Source organism: Aulostomus chinensis, chromosome 15 (assembly GCF_037954235.1).
Source record: "Aulostomus chinensis isolate RoL2024-O1b breed Wild chromosome 15, RoL_Achi_v1.0, whole genome shotgun sequence".
NCBI lineage: Eukaryota > Metazoa > Chordata > Actinopteri > Syngnathiformes > Aulostomidae > Aulostomus > Aulostomus chinensis.
Window position 1 is genome coordinate 1,342,550 of NC_141334.1, and position 17,369 is coordinate 1,359,918.

A 17,369-nucleotide genomic window follows, 5' to 3' on the forward strand; every position below is an offset into this window, starting at 1 on the left:
TGCTCAACAGCCACCACAGTGTTGCCCATTATACTACTTTTCTACTCCAGAACCCCCCCCCCCTTCAACACTAGTAAATGTATCTTTTCGTTGTTTCTTACTATGTATACTTCCTCAACACATCTCTCCACTTTAGCTTCTCTCCTTCCTGTAGGATCTAGAATCCACTTCAAAGTCCTTCTGCTGACTCATCAGGCTCTCAATGATGAAGCTCCATCCTCTCTGAAAGAGCTCATTAGTCCCTCCTGTCCCACCAGAGCACTCCGCTCCCAGAATGCAGGTCTGTTAGTGACTCCCAGTATCTCTAAACCAGACTGGGAGGTAGAGCCTTCAGGTACCGGTTCCTCTACTGTGGAACCAGCATCTCTCCATGGGTCAGAGGGGCAGACCCTCTGACTACGTTTAAGTCCAGGCTTAAGACTTTCCTTTATGACAGAGCCTTCAGTTAGGACTGGTTCAGGTAGCTCTGAACCATTGATAGCTATGCTGCTACAGGCTTAGACTGCTGGGGGACACATCAGGTTACATGGAGCCCTCCCCTCCCCTCCTCTCCTCTCCTCTCCTCTCCCCCTCTCTCCTCCTCTCCTCTCCTCTCCTCTCCTCTCGCCCTCTCTCCTCCTCTCCTCCCTGCACATTTTTGGAACTGTCACTACCACTACTTGTTGCACTTTGTAGTTTGGCCTTGGTGTCTCGCAGTCTCTCTGTGTTTCCACAGATCCACCAGAGTCCCAACCGCCGCCTGCATCGCCCCCCCCCCCCTTATTCCCTACTGTTACACCGGCCTGCGCTCCCCTTCCATGAACCAGTCTACCATCCAGTCCCCCATCAAGCTGGCTTGCTCTCCCTGCCTCCCCTCCCATGAACCAGTCTGCCATCCAGTCCCCCATCAAGCTGGCTTGCTCTCCCTGCGCTCCCCTCCCATGAACCAGTCTGCCATCCAGTCCCCCATCAAGCTGGCTTGCTCTCCCTGCCTCCCCTCCCATGAACCAGTCTACCATCCAGTCCTCCATCAAGCTGGCTTGCTCTCCCTGCCTCCCCTCCCATGAACCAGTCTACCATCCAGTCCCCCATCAAGCTGGCTTGCTCTCCCTGCCTCCCCTCCCATGAACCAGTCTACCATCCAGTCCCCCATCAAGCTGGCTTGCTCTCCCTGCCTCCCCTCCCATGAACCAGTCTACCATCCAGTCCCCCATCAAGCTGGCTTGCTCTCCCTGCCTCCCCTCCCATGAACCAGTCTACCATTCAGTCCCCCATCAAGCTGGCTTGCTCTCCCTGCCTCCCCTCCCATGAACCAGTCTACCATCCAGTCCCCCATCAAGCTGGCTTGCTCTCCCTGCCTCCCCTCCCATGAACCAGTCTACCATCCAGTCCCCCATCAAGCTGGCTTGCTCTCCCTGCCTCCCCTTCCATGAACCAGTCTACCATCCAGTCCCCCATCAAGCTGGCTTGCTCTCCCTGCCTCCCCTTCCAGAAGCTTCCTTCTTCAACTGTTATTAACATTTCCATGTTTCCTCCATTCTGTGTTATAAACTCTTTTCTTGTCTGTACCAACATCTCCTGTCCGTCTGTCCCTACTGGTGAGGGATCCTCCTCCCCTCCTCACCCTGAGGTTTCTCCCATTTTTCCCTGTTAAAGGTTTTCTATGGAGTTTCTCCTCAGTCGATGTGAGGCTCTGAGGGCAGAGGATGTTGTTATGATGCCATGAAGCCTGGAGACAAACTGGTGGGGAAAACAGGCTACAAAGAAAACTGCCTTGCCTCGCCTTGCCTCAAATCCTTCTACGTGAAGTATTACTACCCCAGCTGTACCCCTGGCAGGCGGACGGTCCGGGTCAGTATTTGGCTCGTTCCAGAAACATCGGCCTCGTCATTCTGCTAAATGATCTGCCTTGTTTGTGTTCCTGTAAGCGATCATAATCATTGTGGGCGGGGCTAAACCCAGGACGTAACGACAGCGCCTAGTAAAGGTAAGAGTGAGGATCCACTGTGCTGTAGCTTGTTCATCCCTAATTTGACCGCCTCCAGAGGGCGCCATCTTTGTTGCGCTGATGCTGGCGTGAAGAAGCTCCTCGTCGCAAGTTTGAAGTTATTTTACACCCAAAATAGTTTTGACTCGTTCAAACGCTTGCAGACCTTACGCACTGATTAAGCATCGCTGGACGTCTGGACACGCCCACATGCCCCTGCACCACCTGATTTGCACGATGTGCCTTATTATCTGAGCATCATTTTAAAAGGATCCTTTTAAAAGTGCAAGGCGGGTGGGCGCCTGCCGCCTGCGTTCCCCTGCATAGCTGCAGGTGACGCACGCGCCAAATCAAGGCTGCACAGTCATTTATCATTTTATGATGATTTAATCAAGACAAATAAGTGAGTCCAAAGAAGACTGAGCACCGCTGGCTGATGAGAAATTACCTGATTTTGAACTAATTAATGAAAGAATATTCAATGCCATACAGTAAATATCTGGCTGAGGTTGATTCTTCCAAAAACATGATTACATACCCATGCAACCTCAATTAATTCCACTAACGGAGTTAATCTTCTTCCGTCTTTATTTATGGAAGCTGAAGCCTGAACGAAACATACACTTTCTGTAACATCGTCAACGGAAAATAACACATTTGTAAAGACGCCGGTAAATTCTGTGCTGACGGTTGTTCACAGCAGCGTTTTTGTCCTTAATTTCTTGGGTTTAATTAATGCTAAGACCTCATCTGTCTCACGACTTTGTGAACTGTGTGGAACTTAAGCTCAATCAGGAGTTGGTCTCACCAGGAGAGGCAGAACGCAGCAAAACAAACGTCTATTTATCTGCAAATGTCAGAGATAATTACTTGAAACAGGCACCGTCATTACAGCGTGTCTGTATCATGATAGGTTAATTAGAAAAAAAAACGAGTTGAAACAGTTGTGCCATTCTCCATAATGATCAAGACGTGCCGTGGTCAGAGTTCAACAGTTTAGATTTCATTACAATCTCAGAACATCAGATCGACGGGGGGTCTCGAAGACTCTCCCTGGCTGAGCCGAGTCTTCGCCTCACCAACATTCACAGCTTGTGTCACACCAGTGAAGCCAAACCAGTGCAGACTGGGATTCTGTGTCCCAGAAGACACCTCTGATAGCGAGAAGCTGACAAGTGTGATCATGGACTGATCCAATGTCGGTGGGCGTCTACTCCTACTGCTACCACTACTACTACTACTACTACTACTACTAATAATAATAATTCCAGCGGGCTGCACGGTGGTGCAGTGGTCAGCACTGTGGCCTCACAGCAAGAAGGTTCCGGGTTCGAGTCCCGGCTGCAGCGCGGGATCTTTCTGTGTGGAGTCTCCATGTTCTCCCTGTTCCTGCTGGGTTCTCTCTGGTACTCCAGCTTCCTCCACAGTCCAAAGACATCAATTTGGGGACGAGGCTGATTGATTCTCTAAATTGACCGTAGGTGTGAATGTGAGTGTGAATGGTTGTTCGTCTCTGTGTGTTGGCCCTGCGATGGACTGGCGACCTGTCCAGGGTGAACCCCGGCTCTCGCCCGTTGACGCTGGGATAGGCTCCACCCCCCCGCGACCCTGAATGTGTAGGAATAAGCGGAAGATGATGATGGATGGATGGAATTCCAGCCTCAGGATGTTGGTGATGTTGTAAGTCTTTATTCCCAGCTGACATGTTCCTCTGTGACTGGACATGAAGAGCACAGACTGAAACCTCTGATCCTGGTAAACTCTCATTTCCCGTTTAATGTGTTTTCACAGTGAGCAGTCTCCTCCTCCTCCTCCTCCTCCTCCACCTCTCCTCCATCTGATGAACCTCTCTTCCTCCTGCTGTCAGAGTAACAACCCTGGTGATGGAATCAGCTGTTCTCAATTATTCAATTTACCTTTGTTAAATTATAAACCGACCTTGAACTTTCTTAATTTGCCGCTGAATTTCATTCTTTGGACTCAATTATTTCACATTTGAGAGTTTGAATAATAAACTGCTCGAATCCAGCAAAGCGAGCGGAGAGACATCGCGCGTTTGATGAACGGGCAGCATCCTCGGCTCGCCGCGTCGCTCTGAGCAGCCACGTATTGACAAATGTAGATTGCAATGCACTGGACTGGGGACTATTGACATTGCAATAGCAAAGACATATCCTGTGGTTGTGAGACGCTCCGGGCGCATCGAGAGATGACCTTGCTGAATACATAATCTGAGGAAACGCTGATAGAGATTCAGCAGCTTGGGAAATTGAACCTGTGTTATAAAAGAAAAGCATACAGGAGGACAAGCAAACACTGCATGCGTGTGATTGATTTAGTCATTAATCTGAGACGCGCCCGCCAAGTGCGTGCATGTGTGGGCGCGTGCGCGCTCACACACACACACACTCACGCGTGTGTGTGTTTAAAGAGCTCATCTGTGCACACAGGGATAAGGCTCCCGGTGTTTAACTGCCGCGTCCCTCAGCCCACGTCCATCCTCCAACGTCTTCCATTCTATTGATTGGCACACAGAACAAACACATGACTCACTCGCAGGAGGAAGAAGTCTTGTCTGTGATGGCGGGTCAACGTGGGGACCTTTGACAACCAGATGGAGCATGTTTTGGAGGCTTGTGATGCTGCAGCAGCTCACTAAGACACTTGATCTGGCCTGTTTGCCTTTCATTTGCCACCCATCTGTAGTGTTCACGAGAAGAAATTGTATATTTCGTTTGGCTTGACTTCATAGATGGAGATCGACTCATCGCGGCTGCCAGGAGCCAAACATCCCTGGAGTACCTCAGGAGCATTGTTCTTGTTGTTGTTTATGTGTACTCTCTCTTCTGATGCCGCCGAGCCGGGGACAGGGTAGAGGTGGGGAGGTTCTGGCTGTCTGTCCGTCCATCTGTCCCGTTCTTGTTAACACGATATCTGAGGAACACTTTGAAAGAATTTCCTCCAATTTGCCACAGACGTCCACTGGGACTCCAGGACCACCTGGAAACATTTTGCCAGTCAAAGGTCACTGTGACACGATGTGGTATTTCTAGTGAGATGAGTTATAGCTTCCTGCACTGTTGTTGCTCTTTTATTCCACATTGTTTTCCACTGTTAAAGTTGGAAGTGTTAAATCGGGTCGAGGTCTCACTGTCAGTCGCCACATCCCCAGCTGAGGAGGTCAGAGGTCGGTGGTGCTGGTTTGTCAGCAGGGTCCAGGAATTAATGCATTTTCTATCCATTTTCTGGCAGAACTGTCACACATTAGGAAAATTCCCTTTTTTAAAATTCTTACTCTGGTTTTGGCTGAGTCGGCCTGGCCGGGGCAACAGAGCAGCGCTCCCACAATTAAAAAGTGTTGCATATTTTCTGAGGTTTTGATTTGAGATATTAGAACAATAAAAGCTTCAACTGCACGCTTGTGTTTCCGTTTGAAGGACATTTATGTAATCCGTGCCACTGTATTTGAACTTTACGTTGTTAACTCACATGTAGCTGAATAAATATGTGACAATTGTACAGTTAGAAATTTTTGGACGTGAGAAAACTCATATTTCATCTCGACTGCAAAACCCAGTATTAAACCGAATCCTGTTGCTTCGTCTCATCTCTGGAGACTCTGAGAACATTTGGCTGGCGAGGAAGGTTCTTATCACAAGCTGCGGCAAAATATCAACTTCCTCCACTGAGGTGATGATGTCATCCAGGCACCTGGAGTCTTAAGACCTCAGCTGCTTCCTTTAATGGCTGCGGGTCCTTCCGGGACCCACGCCACAACCCTGCACCAGGAATGGCGAGATCAGCCTGAGAGCTTTGACATGTTCCTACGATCACGTCACCTCAATGGTAGAATGAAACACCAAGCAGCTATGAGAAGTTTCTCTTCACCGGATGATTTCTGAAAAGTTCTTCAGTTTCTGTCTGATATTGAACTGAAGTGTGATGGTCGTCAGACCTTTGTCCTGAATTTCAAACCTACAACATGTTGTTACGTCACGTGTTCCGCTGGCAAGTCCTTCTACCCCTCTGAAGTTCTGTGCAGTCCGATCATTGGCAAATAGTTCAAAAGGGTGAAAGAGTCAGATTTGGCAGCTCACACACTCATTTGGCAGATTTTTATCCCGATGCAATGAAATGCAGAGCAAATGTAGATCTCACATGAACCTGAACTCAGAAAAGAGACGGCGTCCCAATTTGAGCGACTCATTCTTCGGTCTTGGCTGTTTTACAAATGTAGATACGAGGAAATGTTTCGGCTCGGAGAACAGAAGCCTGCAATGATTTGGTTTTTGCATACTAGTCACTTGGCAACGTGTGTTTAAGCGTGTTTGGGTTGGCGCTTTGTTGGCCCTCAGTTGGAGAGACCACCACTGCTTGGTGGCAGCAGGGTAGGCTTGTGACCGAGAAAGGGGCTGTGAAGGACTGGGCTCTGTCCAATCAGCCGAGGGGGGATCTCTGGCTGTTCAATTCTAATTCATGCACATATAAATAACTGTCACTGGCACCGCTAATTGGATTAAAAGGCTTGGTGGAGGAGAGGCAGGGGAGAGGGGAGATGAAGGCAGCCGAGAGGCAGCAGGACTCCATTTACAGCAGAGAAGACCAAAAAATATCGAGAAAATATTTTTTTCATCCGCTACTGTAATTTCTGTACTGTAAATCTTCAAAGTGCAGCCGTGGCTTACTGTATCTGCTGAAATTGATCCTCTATTTGGAACTGGTTTTGATAGATGGAGTGTGGACCGGTGCGGTGGCTGGCTGCTGTCTGCAGCTGATACTGAGGCGGTGCTGAACAAGCCAAGAAGATCCTGACTTGAATAAGTCGCCTGCTTCAACCCTACATCTGAATTAAATCTACCGTCTCCAAGCACGGACTGTGTGTGTATCGCTAGTTGTTCTATTTGCTCAAACTCCCCGTTCCTAAGTTCCAGAGTTGTAGTTGCCAACTATGCAAGGAAAAGGATGTTAGCGACAGAGCTAGAGGAGGAGGTCTACGGTGAACCAGCTGTTCTCATCTCCTCACAAACACCTCTGTTCGTACGTCAGCTTAATGTGGAATTCCCTCGGGAGTTGGGGAAATTCACTGGGAACTTCCCGATTTTGACACATCCCTAATTCACTATGTTTTACGTCAAAGCAGCTCAAATTTAGCCTGCACCCTTTTTCTGAGCTTTACGGTAGATGCATTCAACTGCCTGGGCTTGCTGCCTTTTGTGTGAGTGTGTGTGTGTGTGTGTGTGTGTAATAAGAGAACACAAACAACATAATCTGAGCTGCTGCTTTGTTCTGTTGTCTTACTGCCCGTATGTTTATCACTTGTTTGCTTTACTCTACCGCACCGTCACCTCGGTGACATCACACGTGATGCACCAAACAAAAGCGACCCCTTGTCTGCTTGGGATGGAAACAGCACCAATCTGCTGTCTAACCGGGTTACATAACAAGGCTAATAGCAAACGTTGCATCCACCCGTGATGAGTGGATGGCGTGAGAGTCCATGGAGACGGCCTCCACCCAGGGCGGTCGAGGGAGCCCTCATCTGCAGCTCGCAGTTTTGCGAGGGGGGGGGTCACTGGCTGGAGCGTGGAGGCAAAAGCAGCTTCATTGAGGAAGAATGTAAACAGAATGTATTTTTAAAATGAGCTGCTGAGAGGAGGAGGTTGATCAGATGGAGCAAAAAAGCAGGAGGATGGTGAGAAGAGGCGGTGGGAGAAATAAGGGAGACGTGGGGAGGTCTTACCTGGGTTCTGTGCAGCTCCTGTGGTGGAGGAGGAGGAGGAGGAGGAGAGTCGAGGAGGGTAGCGTGGGGGGGAGAAAAACAGAGAGGACAGTTAGCATTCTGCAGTTGTGACTGTCCTCCAGTGCGTAGCGTGCATGCTGCGAACGCACAGGAGGACGTCAGAATGCAAAGACAAGATCTACATGCTTTACTCTGCTGAGGAAGACATGGAGACCCAAACACCCAGTCAGGTGACCAGGTGACCAGGTGACCAACACGACCGTCGAGAACAATGCGCCTCAACACTGAGTGCCAACAAGTAACATTTGCTATTGCCATGGACACAGCAGATTTAAATATTGACCGTTGAATATATTGAACAAATAATCAATACCTGATACCGATGACATCACAACTGCAGAACAGTGACAGAACCACATGGAATCTTTGGGTTCTCCTGAATCAAAGCAGTACTAAAATAAGGGAACAAAACCAAAGCTGACTGCAGAAACGCAGCCGGAGAAGGAGAACCAACATGGCCGCCCGCGTTCTCTAGATTAGAAGATGTATGTTGAAACATATACCACCTTTTTTTTAGATGAAACACCCAAATGGGAAATGTCAGACATGAAGACAATGTTAGTTTTGACCTTCATTGTGCTGATGTGTCCACCGTATTCCACCGCTGCCATTGGTGCAAGATGGACAGGACCTGGAGGCGACTGCCTGCCAGTAAAAACCCCAGCGTGGAACCTTTTTAACATCCGCACTTCTAATTGTTGCGGTTCAGATCCCCGTCCCACACGTTCATGCAGCCGTGTGGAGGTGGATTGTTTCAGAAATAAAGCAACATATTCTTTGAAAGAACCAAAGAAGCCACTAAAACAGGCTCATCTGGGACGTTTTTACAGAATGCAGAACCCAAGAAAAAAGCAGCGCTCGCTCTCATTACACAGTCTGGCGTGCGTTTAGACCCCCAACGTTGGAGGACAGTTTTCAGCCAAGTAAGCATCACGATTCCAGCTATGAGGCAGCTCTGATTAGAAAACCGATTTCCTCTTTAACTTCTGCCAAATTTCAATCATGGTGATATTATAATTACCTAGGCTGAGAGTGGAAGTGTTCAAGGGAGGCCATCTTGGCTTAAAAGCAGAGCAAATCGAAGGTAGATGCTGCGTGGAAATCTCATAGAATTATGACCCGACTAGTGGTAAAGATGCTCATTTGCTTTTTTCATTTAACATGACTCCTGCTGCACGTTTGGAGAATAAATGAAGCAGCTTCGTCAGACAGACCTGCTTCATTGCAACGACAAAATGCTATTTTCAGTCCAAAAATAAAAGCCAAACAGGAGGCACAAATTCCATCTAGAAATCTATTCAATTTATCATGAACTCAACACCTCAGGAATGCTTCAAAGGGTTTTTCTCTAATTCGACACAAACATCCACCGGCACTCGAGGAAGGACTGAAAAGATCGTGGAGGTCAAAGGTCAAGAACACATTTCTATTTTATAACTGCTTTGATTAGATGGGGGGGGGGGGGGGGATGCATGAAACATAAAACTAAAAAGTTGAAACAAGGCTTAAGCTGCAGCACTGAAGGCCATGACCAAAGATTTGGCGTGGGATGAGTTCAGGAACCCCCATCAATGTCGAGGTGCGGGTATTTTGAACGAAACCTGGACCTACTTAGGACTGTGTTCAAGGAGAATAGTGAATCTAAATTCATGACAACGCCAGACAGAAACTGTCAGCTCCAACAAAAGAATACGTCCGTTTGATTTAAGCCTGACAGCCTTCAGTCTCACCGACAACACTCAAACTGGAGCGCTCACATCGAGAGTGGACTCGCTCGTAAATTCTCCCAGCACGGCATCAGCTGTCCCCTGCTTGAGCATTCACCAGGAGCAACGAGGAAGCAGAGTAAAAAGTACTTCAGAGAGCCACAGTCATCCCAGACCACCCTGGAGTCCAGGTCCATTCATTGTTATGGGGTGAGGGGGGAGACGGGGTTTGCTTCGGGGAGATTACACAGCAACAGGCAAGATATGGAGCTGCTCTCCCCATGTTAAATAAATTGAGAGCGGCTGAAGAATAACTGCATGGCCATTTTGCCCCTTATGGGTCTTGTGGGAGCTTTCGCTTTCCCACTCCGACCCACAACCTACAGAGTTGAGGTTAAATGGCGAGGACTGTAGAGATGCATTAAACATGAGTCATTTGGACACAGAGCTAGACGCCGGACCCCTCCAGAGATGATAGGGACATTAACCAAGGTTTCACCAGGGTCTGAGCTGCATTTAATGAAGGCCTCCACTACCTCCTGATGTCTCTCTCTATGTTTGACTCACAGCCAGGAAGCTTAGCAGCTCAAGATAAACACCGCCGCCACCTTTTCTGACTCCGGACGTCTGCTTTCCTGCCTCTTCCTCTACACCCACGCTCCATCCTCGACATTTATTAACGTTTCTTTAGCATCAGCAATGTTACAGCATTTTATATTTTCACAATAAAATGTCTAAAAAGAAAACAGGCCCTGTTGGTATATACTTCGTTAATTGTGCGATTTCACATTCAGACGACTCTATTATGTAATTTAAGGTAATGGCAAGTTTCACTTGGTCACCTGTCAATGGCGCCAAGTCCAGTTTTGACTCCTCAAAGCAGCAGAACAACATCAGTGTCAACAACACGTTCCTGTTCACTGACACCAAAGATCTTAGACCGGACAAAAGGGAAAGCTAACTGATCCCTGCCGCACAAACTGACCTCGCAGCACTCTCCGCCATCTTGGACGAAAGACTTCAATGTGAGGTAACTTTGACACAAGTACAGATCTCTGGGCTGATGTACAGAATCATGGAACGGCTTCAAAATGAACCGAAGTCAACACGTTTCTGAGCTTTAAAGACCAGAGAGAACCGGTTTATCCCTACATCGTGTGTCCATCTGCTACCTCCAACACGAGCTGCAGCACGCGCCACCCGTATGGATGCACCCCGCCGTGAGTGAACCACCTTAGTGCCTCTGATAACGCAGGGTAAGAGTTGAGGTCCCCCCATCACCCACGCACACGTCCTGCCAGAGAACATCCAAACATTGGAATCCAGTCCACCGCCACTCAAGCACTTCAACAGGAATGAAAACACATTTTTTTGAAAACAGCAAAACACACATCCAGCAAGTGAGCATGAGTCAACCTCGCCGTCAGCAAACAAACCAAACCTAAAACCTGCCAGGTGTTATGAAACAGCTGACACACACCAGCCTGCATCCATCGCTGTGCATCAGCACAACAACGACGACGACGACAACGACAACAACGGCAACAACGGCAGCTTCCTCGGGAACAGTGTGACCACATGCTTCCAAGCATGTCACCCTCAAACTGAGCCCCTGGTTAATGGGCTGGAACACACACTCAGTGTCCATCACGTTGCTGGGATGGATGCACATGCTGACAACCCGTCTCCATCACACAAACACACTCCAACACTGTCCACCTCAAACTCCTACACACACACACACACACACACACACACCCTCCCTTCAGTCAGTTTAACTATAGCAAGCAATAATGTGTTGATTAAATCTGTGATCAGCTGCCTAAAGGGCATGAAATTGGACATGATGAGTGTGGCACATTAAAAAGTAATTATCAATAGCACAGATCCTATTGTCTTTCTCTTAAAGCAGTTGCAGCAGTAAATCAAGTGTGGAGAATGGAACCCTACGTGCTCCATCTCCACCGGCTCCGGCTGTACAAGCCGACCTGCATCCCGCTGGCTTCACTGCTTTCATATAATGCATCACTTATCACTTCCTGCATGTCGCATTTCCTGCTTTCTGTCTGATGGAAACTCATGGAGACTACACTTCAAGCTGCGTTACCTGTGACGACTCACACCTCAAAATAACATCCAATCAGGTTTCCACAGCAGCAACACGTCTGTAACGTCTTAACAAACATGCACACAAACTATAAAAACTGAGTAGAGCTGAAGTGACCCGCTTATGAGCCAGTATATCACTGTATGATCTGAAATGTCTGTTTACATGTGAGAAATACCAACAACAATGCTGGCATTCATTTTAGTAACCTGAGATGAACAAATCCATTATTAGAGAGTCAGTTTTAACTGAAGCACACCTCTGTGCTGGCATTTATGAGGGCAATTTCCATGATTTTATTCATGGTTGAAGAGAGACGTTCACTGAAACATCTGAGCACACGCGAAAAATAAGAATTAAAAAAACAGTTACACAATTTTGATATTTATTTAAAAACACGAACACATCACCAGTATAGATTTCTACCTACTGCCACGATCCCTGTCTCGTGCTTCCTGTTTTATTTTGTAGTCATGTCCTGTCTTCCTGGCCTCCCTCCTGTGATGACCTCATGTGTCTCACCTGGTTGATTGCACCACCTGTGTCTTGTTTCCCTTCTTGTATTCAACCCATGTGTTTTCTCCCGTTAGGTTGTTGGGTCATTGTCGTTGTCGCTGGTACTTTGTTGTCGTTGTTGTTGTTTGTTGTCCCTCCTGCCTTACGTCAAGTCTTCAGCTCTCACGCCACGCCAAGTCCCCAGTTCCCCAGCTTCAATAAACCTGTTTTGTTCACCGAAACTGTCTGCATTCGGGTCTCCCTCAGCATCCTCAACCCCCAATCCTGACGCCTACCACCTATTTCTTATATGTAGCAATTTCTGACCAGCCCTTTAACAAAAAATCCTTCCTTCTACTTTCAAAGCTTCAACTGACCTGGAAGCTGCCATTTTCAAATCCTCTGTCTTTTCCAGCTCCATACAAACCCTGTTGAACATGAACTGAGCGAAACCCTCATAATCACAGCTGAACAACTGTGTTGAATAAGAGTGAACCATCAGATCGACTTGACGAGGAGATTCAGACTCAGATGGAACTGAGGATTTAGCAGCTGAGGGTTCTCACGCCTCAATGGCTGGAAGTTGATGTCGTTGTTGTTTTTGTTGTCGTTGTCATCCAAGTTGTTGTCGCTGTTGTTGTTGTGATGATGTCCAGCAGCTGAGCGGCTGGAGACACTGAGCTGTTGTCACCCTAAATACTAAATGAGTAGAACAGATGCACCAGACTAGAAGACAAAACTCTAAATTAAAAGTGAAAAAATGAATTCAAGAGCAAGCCACTAGAAAAAAGGACGTTCCAGGAGAGATTCCGAGTCATGAAACCTCGATACCAAGCTGAACCGTTGATCTGCAGCTCCACTCGTCAGTCGTAGATCAACTGATTGTCTCAGGCAAGAAGAAGAAGACAACAAGGTCCATGATGGAACCCGGGTTTCATGATCACATTGATGAAGAGGCACCCGGACCACGCTACTATGTTTTTTTGTTTACGCCTGCAACCTCTTCCCAAGGATGCTTCCAAGATGGCACCTGCTGTGGTTGCTAAGAGACTTGTACAGCAGCGCTGGCGTGTTCTCACTGAACAGATTCCTCCTCACTAATGCACTCAGCTGTAAAGCAGCTGTCACTTGATGTAACCTAGGAGGTATAAACATTTGTTCCCTTTTCTTGCTGCTGTTTTTCAGCTCTTGGATCCCCCCCCCCACACACACACACCTCTGGCTGTCGCTGGGACACGGCGATTACAGTGCCGGCCTCTGTCCTGCTGATAAGGCTGAGGAACCTGATTTCCTCCCCCCTGCTACCACCGGCGGCTGTGTCCTGGGGGTGCAGGGAAAAAGGGAGCCGGGGGTAATGTCCCTAACGCTCCCAACATAACCCCCCCACCATTCACCAAGTCACGGGTGGCGGATGAATACACCGCATTATGCATCTCATGACTTTGAACAGATAGACTTAGATTTTCAACGGAGGATAAAACCAACCAGCGAAATGAGTATAAGTACACCGGCGCAGCCTGGGAGCGTAACGAAATGCGTCGAGGGCGCCATCATGAGTGGGTTCTGTATCCTGGAGCGTGTTGGCAGTGCCAGCTGGTCGACCGTTTACACTTAGCTTTCAAATGCAGGGCAAATGCTGGGGCTTAACTGGGGATAAGCTTCATTTCATAACGGAAATGTTACTGTCTAGATTCCCATCAAGCGGTCATAAAAGGGAAACTATAATTCATGTTTCTCACACGGGGGGGGGGGGGGTCATAAGGTGGTGTAATTACACCTCAAATGTGAGGTGTAATTACACCTCCGAGCGGCTGCTGCAGGAGTGTCACTCTTCCAACTCGTGCATCCACAGGAGGGTTGAGGGACAAGTGGGAGATTCCTGCACAAACACAGGAGGAGACGAGCGAGCTGAGGCTGAGGGCCCGAGTCCGCCGCCAGCTAACACCCAGCTAATGATGGAGAGCGCTTCAGAGGCTCAACATGTGGTTGCTCACTTCCTGTGCTGGCTCTTGGTGGACTAAACGTAGAGGGAAGACAGACCGACCCGCCTGTTCTTCTTCCTGGAGGTATTTGCTGCGTCCCACCTTTCACTGCATTTCCTTTTAGTATAAAAGGGAAGTCATATTTGACCCCCCCTCAGACAAAATTGAGAGGAATTCATAACTACAGTTATTTTCCCTGCGTTGTGTCCCTGATTATAACTATTCTGAGCCGTCGTACCAGTTGAAATGCCGGTCAGGGGAAGCACCAGTCCAGTGCTGTTATTTCTTCATAAAGTGATCTTGGCTCAGAACTCACCGGCATCTCCCTTCTGTCATTTTTCTCTTATTTCTTTCTTGTGTTCTTGTTACTCCCCTTGCAAAATTACTTAAAAGAAAATGAAACAACAGCAAATAAAGAGCACATTTGGCAGTGACAGCAACCCAAAGATTGCCACACACGGCCACATCTTCTCCGTGATGGACTGATAGCAGAGGGGAACCTAATCCTGGAGGTTTTCTAAAGGAGAGTCTTGGTCTGGCTTATCTCTGGGGTCATGGAAGGTCCACAGCCATTAATTTTAAATGAGTGGAATGGATTTGTGGTAATGGAAACCCATTGGCTCCAGACAGCATTGGGACTTGGTGGTGTGAAGACACCAAACGGCAGTGTGATAACCGGACCACTCAACTGTGTGAAGAGGAGAAACTGATTTGGGTTTTCTGTCCCCTGCACACTATGAAAGTCTTAAATGTAATGCATGAGAAATCTATCTGAGGGCATTCAGGTGTAACAGACCTGAGGACATCAGGTAAGCTCTCTCTATGAAATGCATCTAATTTCAGATTCATCATCCAAGGCAACATCAACTGGTCACGCCGGTAAAAGAAGCAACCTCGCAGGAGGGGAAGAAAAATGACAAAAATGAACTTTATGTATGTTTAATTGGAAAAGTTTGGACTTGAGCTGCATGGAGAACTCTGAGGCAACAGTGGGCTGGGAAAAAAGCTGATTTCTACCTTTTAAAGCAACACTCCACCGAAAAAGTGTATTTAGCCTTTCAAGTACTTACAAATGTGGATCTTCCTCTGTTACTTCTGTCTGACTTCAGAATGTAGAAAGAGCCGGCCACATAACAGCTAGCTGAAAGCTAATGGTTACCTTCGCCAGAGTGCTCAACCTCATGAGTACAAGTTAGTTTTATCCGTATGAGGATTACTGATCATAAGTCTGGATACAGGAGACGTGGACGATGACCAAGAGAGTTTGTAAACAGACATTTTTGAATAGTTTAGCTGTTGTTAGCCATCGGTTGCCATTAGCTTCAAGCTACATATGCGTGGCTGGCTCCTTCTCAAAATGGCACAAGAAATGTATTGGTGGTCTGAGAGTCTTGAAACTGATTACTGTGTAGGTAGCACAGGACTCAAACTGAATTCTGTTGTTGAGTCGTTCTTTGATGCAGCAGGAGAATGTTGAGATCCTAAATGGTACGGTCCACGTTGGTAGTTTCCAAACTGTAACGTCTGTTCTCACTTCACATACTGTAGCTTGTTCACACGCTGCAAACTGTTAAAGAGGGAAAAAAAAAAAACCTCGAAAAAATATGTGTACAGCATCACATACTTCCTCCCTGCCACCATAAGGTCTGATGCTGGTGCTAAACTATTGTTACTACCAGCTCAGCCAAGGAAGAGGAGGAGTCTTGACTGTGGTTTGTTTGTCTGTTGAAAGTATGACACAAAAACTATCAGCTAGGTTTCCACTGCACTTGGTAGAAGGCTGAAGCATAGGCCAGGAAAGAAATGATGAAATCTTGGGGCAGATAGAACCAAGAGTAGCAATTACCTCAACTGAAATCTGCACTCCTGGAGTGACACAGAATCTAGCAGACCAGCGCTCACAGAGGCACGGCCGCTCTGGCGAGACGCCATTACATTTTTGGCTAAAGATGATTAACAGAGCAGGCTTGCTTTTTACATGGGCTGAGGTATGCACTTGACACAGTACCACTGTATTGAAGTATCCCAGCCAAGAAGGTAGTTGTTTTGTTGCTTTATATTTGTGTATTTTGTACAGAAACACCACAGCAGGCATCGAGGGTAACGGCAGTACCCTAGAAGTCCTCCTCAAGGCAACGATGTGTTTTCTTCTTGCTCCCACAGTTGGAGCTTCACTGTGTAGAATGATGGATGTACAGAGGTCGACAGAGGAAAACGTCTCCGTGAAAGTGCCAATCATCTCTGCTCGGTCAAAAATCTGATTTTAAGAGGCGGTCCTATGAGCAGGATTTGTGACATCACAAACGTCATGGAAGCTGATACCAAAATTCAGGACACAGGTATAATGTGGACCTGGAGGCATCTGGCTGGCAAACCGTGAGAACGGACTCCACAGAGAAGTAGGAGACATCTGGTGTCCGGCACGAACATCTGGAATGTCGTTGGAGTGTCCGCTGAAATGATCTGACAGTCTTTTTCTCTCCGACAGACAACTCAGCAGCTCAATCCAGCTGTTCTAGGCTCTGGGTGAATTCTAGAAAAGTAAATCTGTCACTGCTTTAAGTCTCATTCCAACAGACCAAGTTTGTGTCACCTGCGTCTCTACAGTCGCTTCTCCACCCTCGACCGCTGTTTAGAAGGGTCAGTCGTTTAATAGGAGCTGCTAGCAGTGGGGGAGGGGGCAGGTGATCGTTGCTGATAGTTGTTATTCACACCAGTGCAGGAATGAGATTACAAACAGGCCCTTTACTGTCTTGTGTAATATATGTTTTGTTTTGTTGTTTGTAGGTGGGGATGGCGATGCCGTCATTTTCCAGATTAAAATGTCCCACTTTGAGCTGTGCAGCTCAGAGGCTATCACGCACAGCACCCCTCCCCTCCCACCTGGCTTTTTACTTAATTGAATCAGCCAGTGCCCATATCAGATATTCCTGAACAGAACGGTGAAACCTATCCACCCCTTTCCTAATACCATTAGAGGAAGCAGGAGAGCAAGATGGATGCTTTAATCCTGTTGGTTCAGAGCACACGAGAGGAGAACATGCCCTACAGTCAGACATTAGCCACAACATCGCTGGATGGCTGCAATATTCTTCTGAGCCGTAGACTTGACCTGCCGCCACTTGATCCAAAGCTACAATCACAGCAGCCTCTTCCTGCGGACGACCCGGCGCCTGAATAACACACACTCTCGCTTTGCTTATTGTAGCAGGAAAGAAATAAGTTACAGCAAGACGACACAGTTGGAAGCTCCTCATTTCCATGATGTCTGCCAACATGTTTTATGTGTCCATGCGGGTCCAGTGGCTTCCCG

The 17,369-nt window shown here is 47.6% G+C and overlaps 1 protein-coding gene across 7 annotated transcripts in view; it reads right to left on the reverse strand.

Moving 5' to 3' along the window:
* The window catches only part of cadm1a (cell adhesion molecule 1a), a 330,811-nt gene that overhangs the window by 78,228 nt on the left and 235,214 nt on the right, over window positions 1-17,369 (reverse strand). For 5 of the 7 annotated variants that reach the window (XM_086225943.1, XM_086225946.1, XM_086225945.1 and 2 more), the window contains exon 2: window positions 7,707-7,724. The exons of 1 other annotated variant lie outside the window; for it this stretch is intronic. In XM_086225943.1, coding sequence (XP_086082069.1) covers window positions 7,707-7,724 — 18 coding nt within the window. The remainder of the gene's footprint in view (window positions 1-7,706; window positions 7,725-17,369) is intronic. One more of the 7 variants, XM_086225948.1, reaches the window with a different exon arrangement.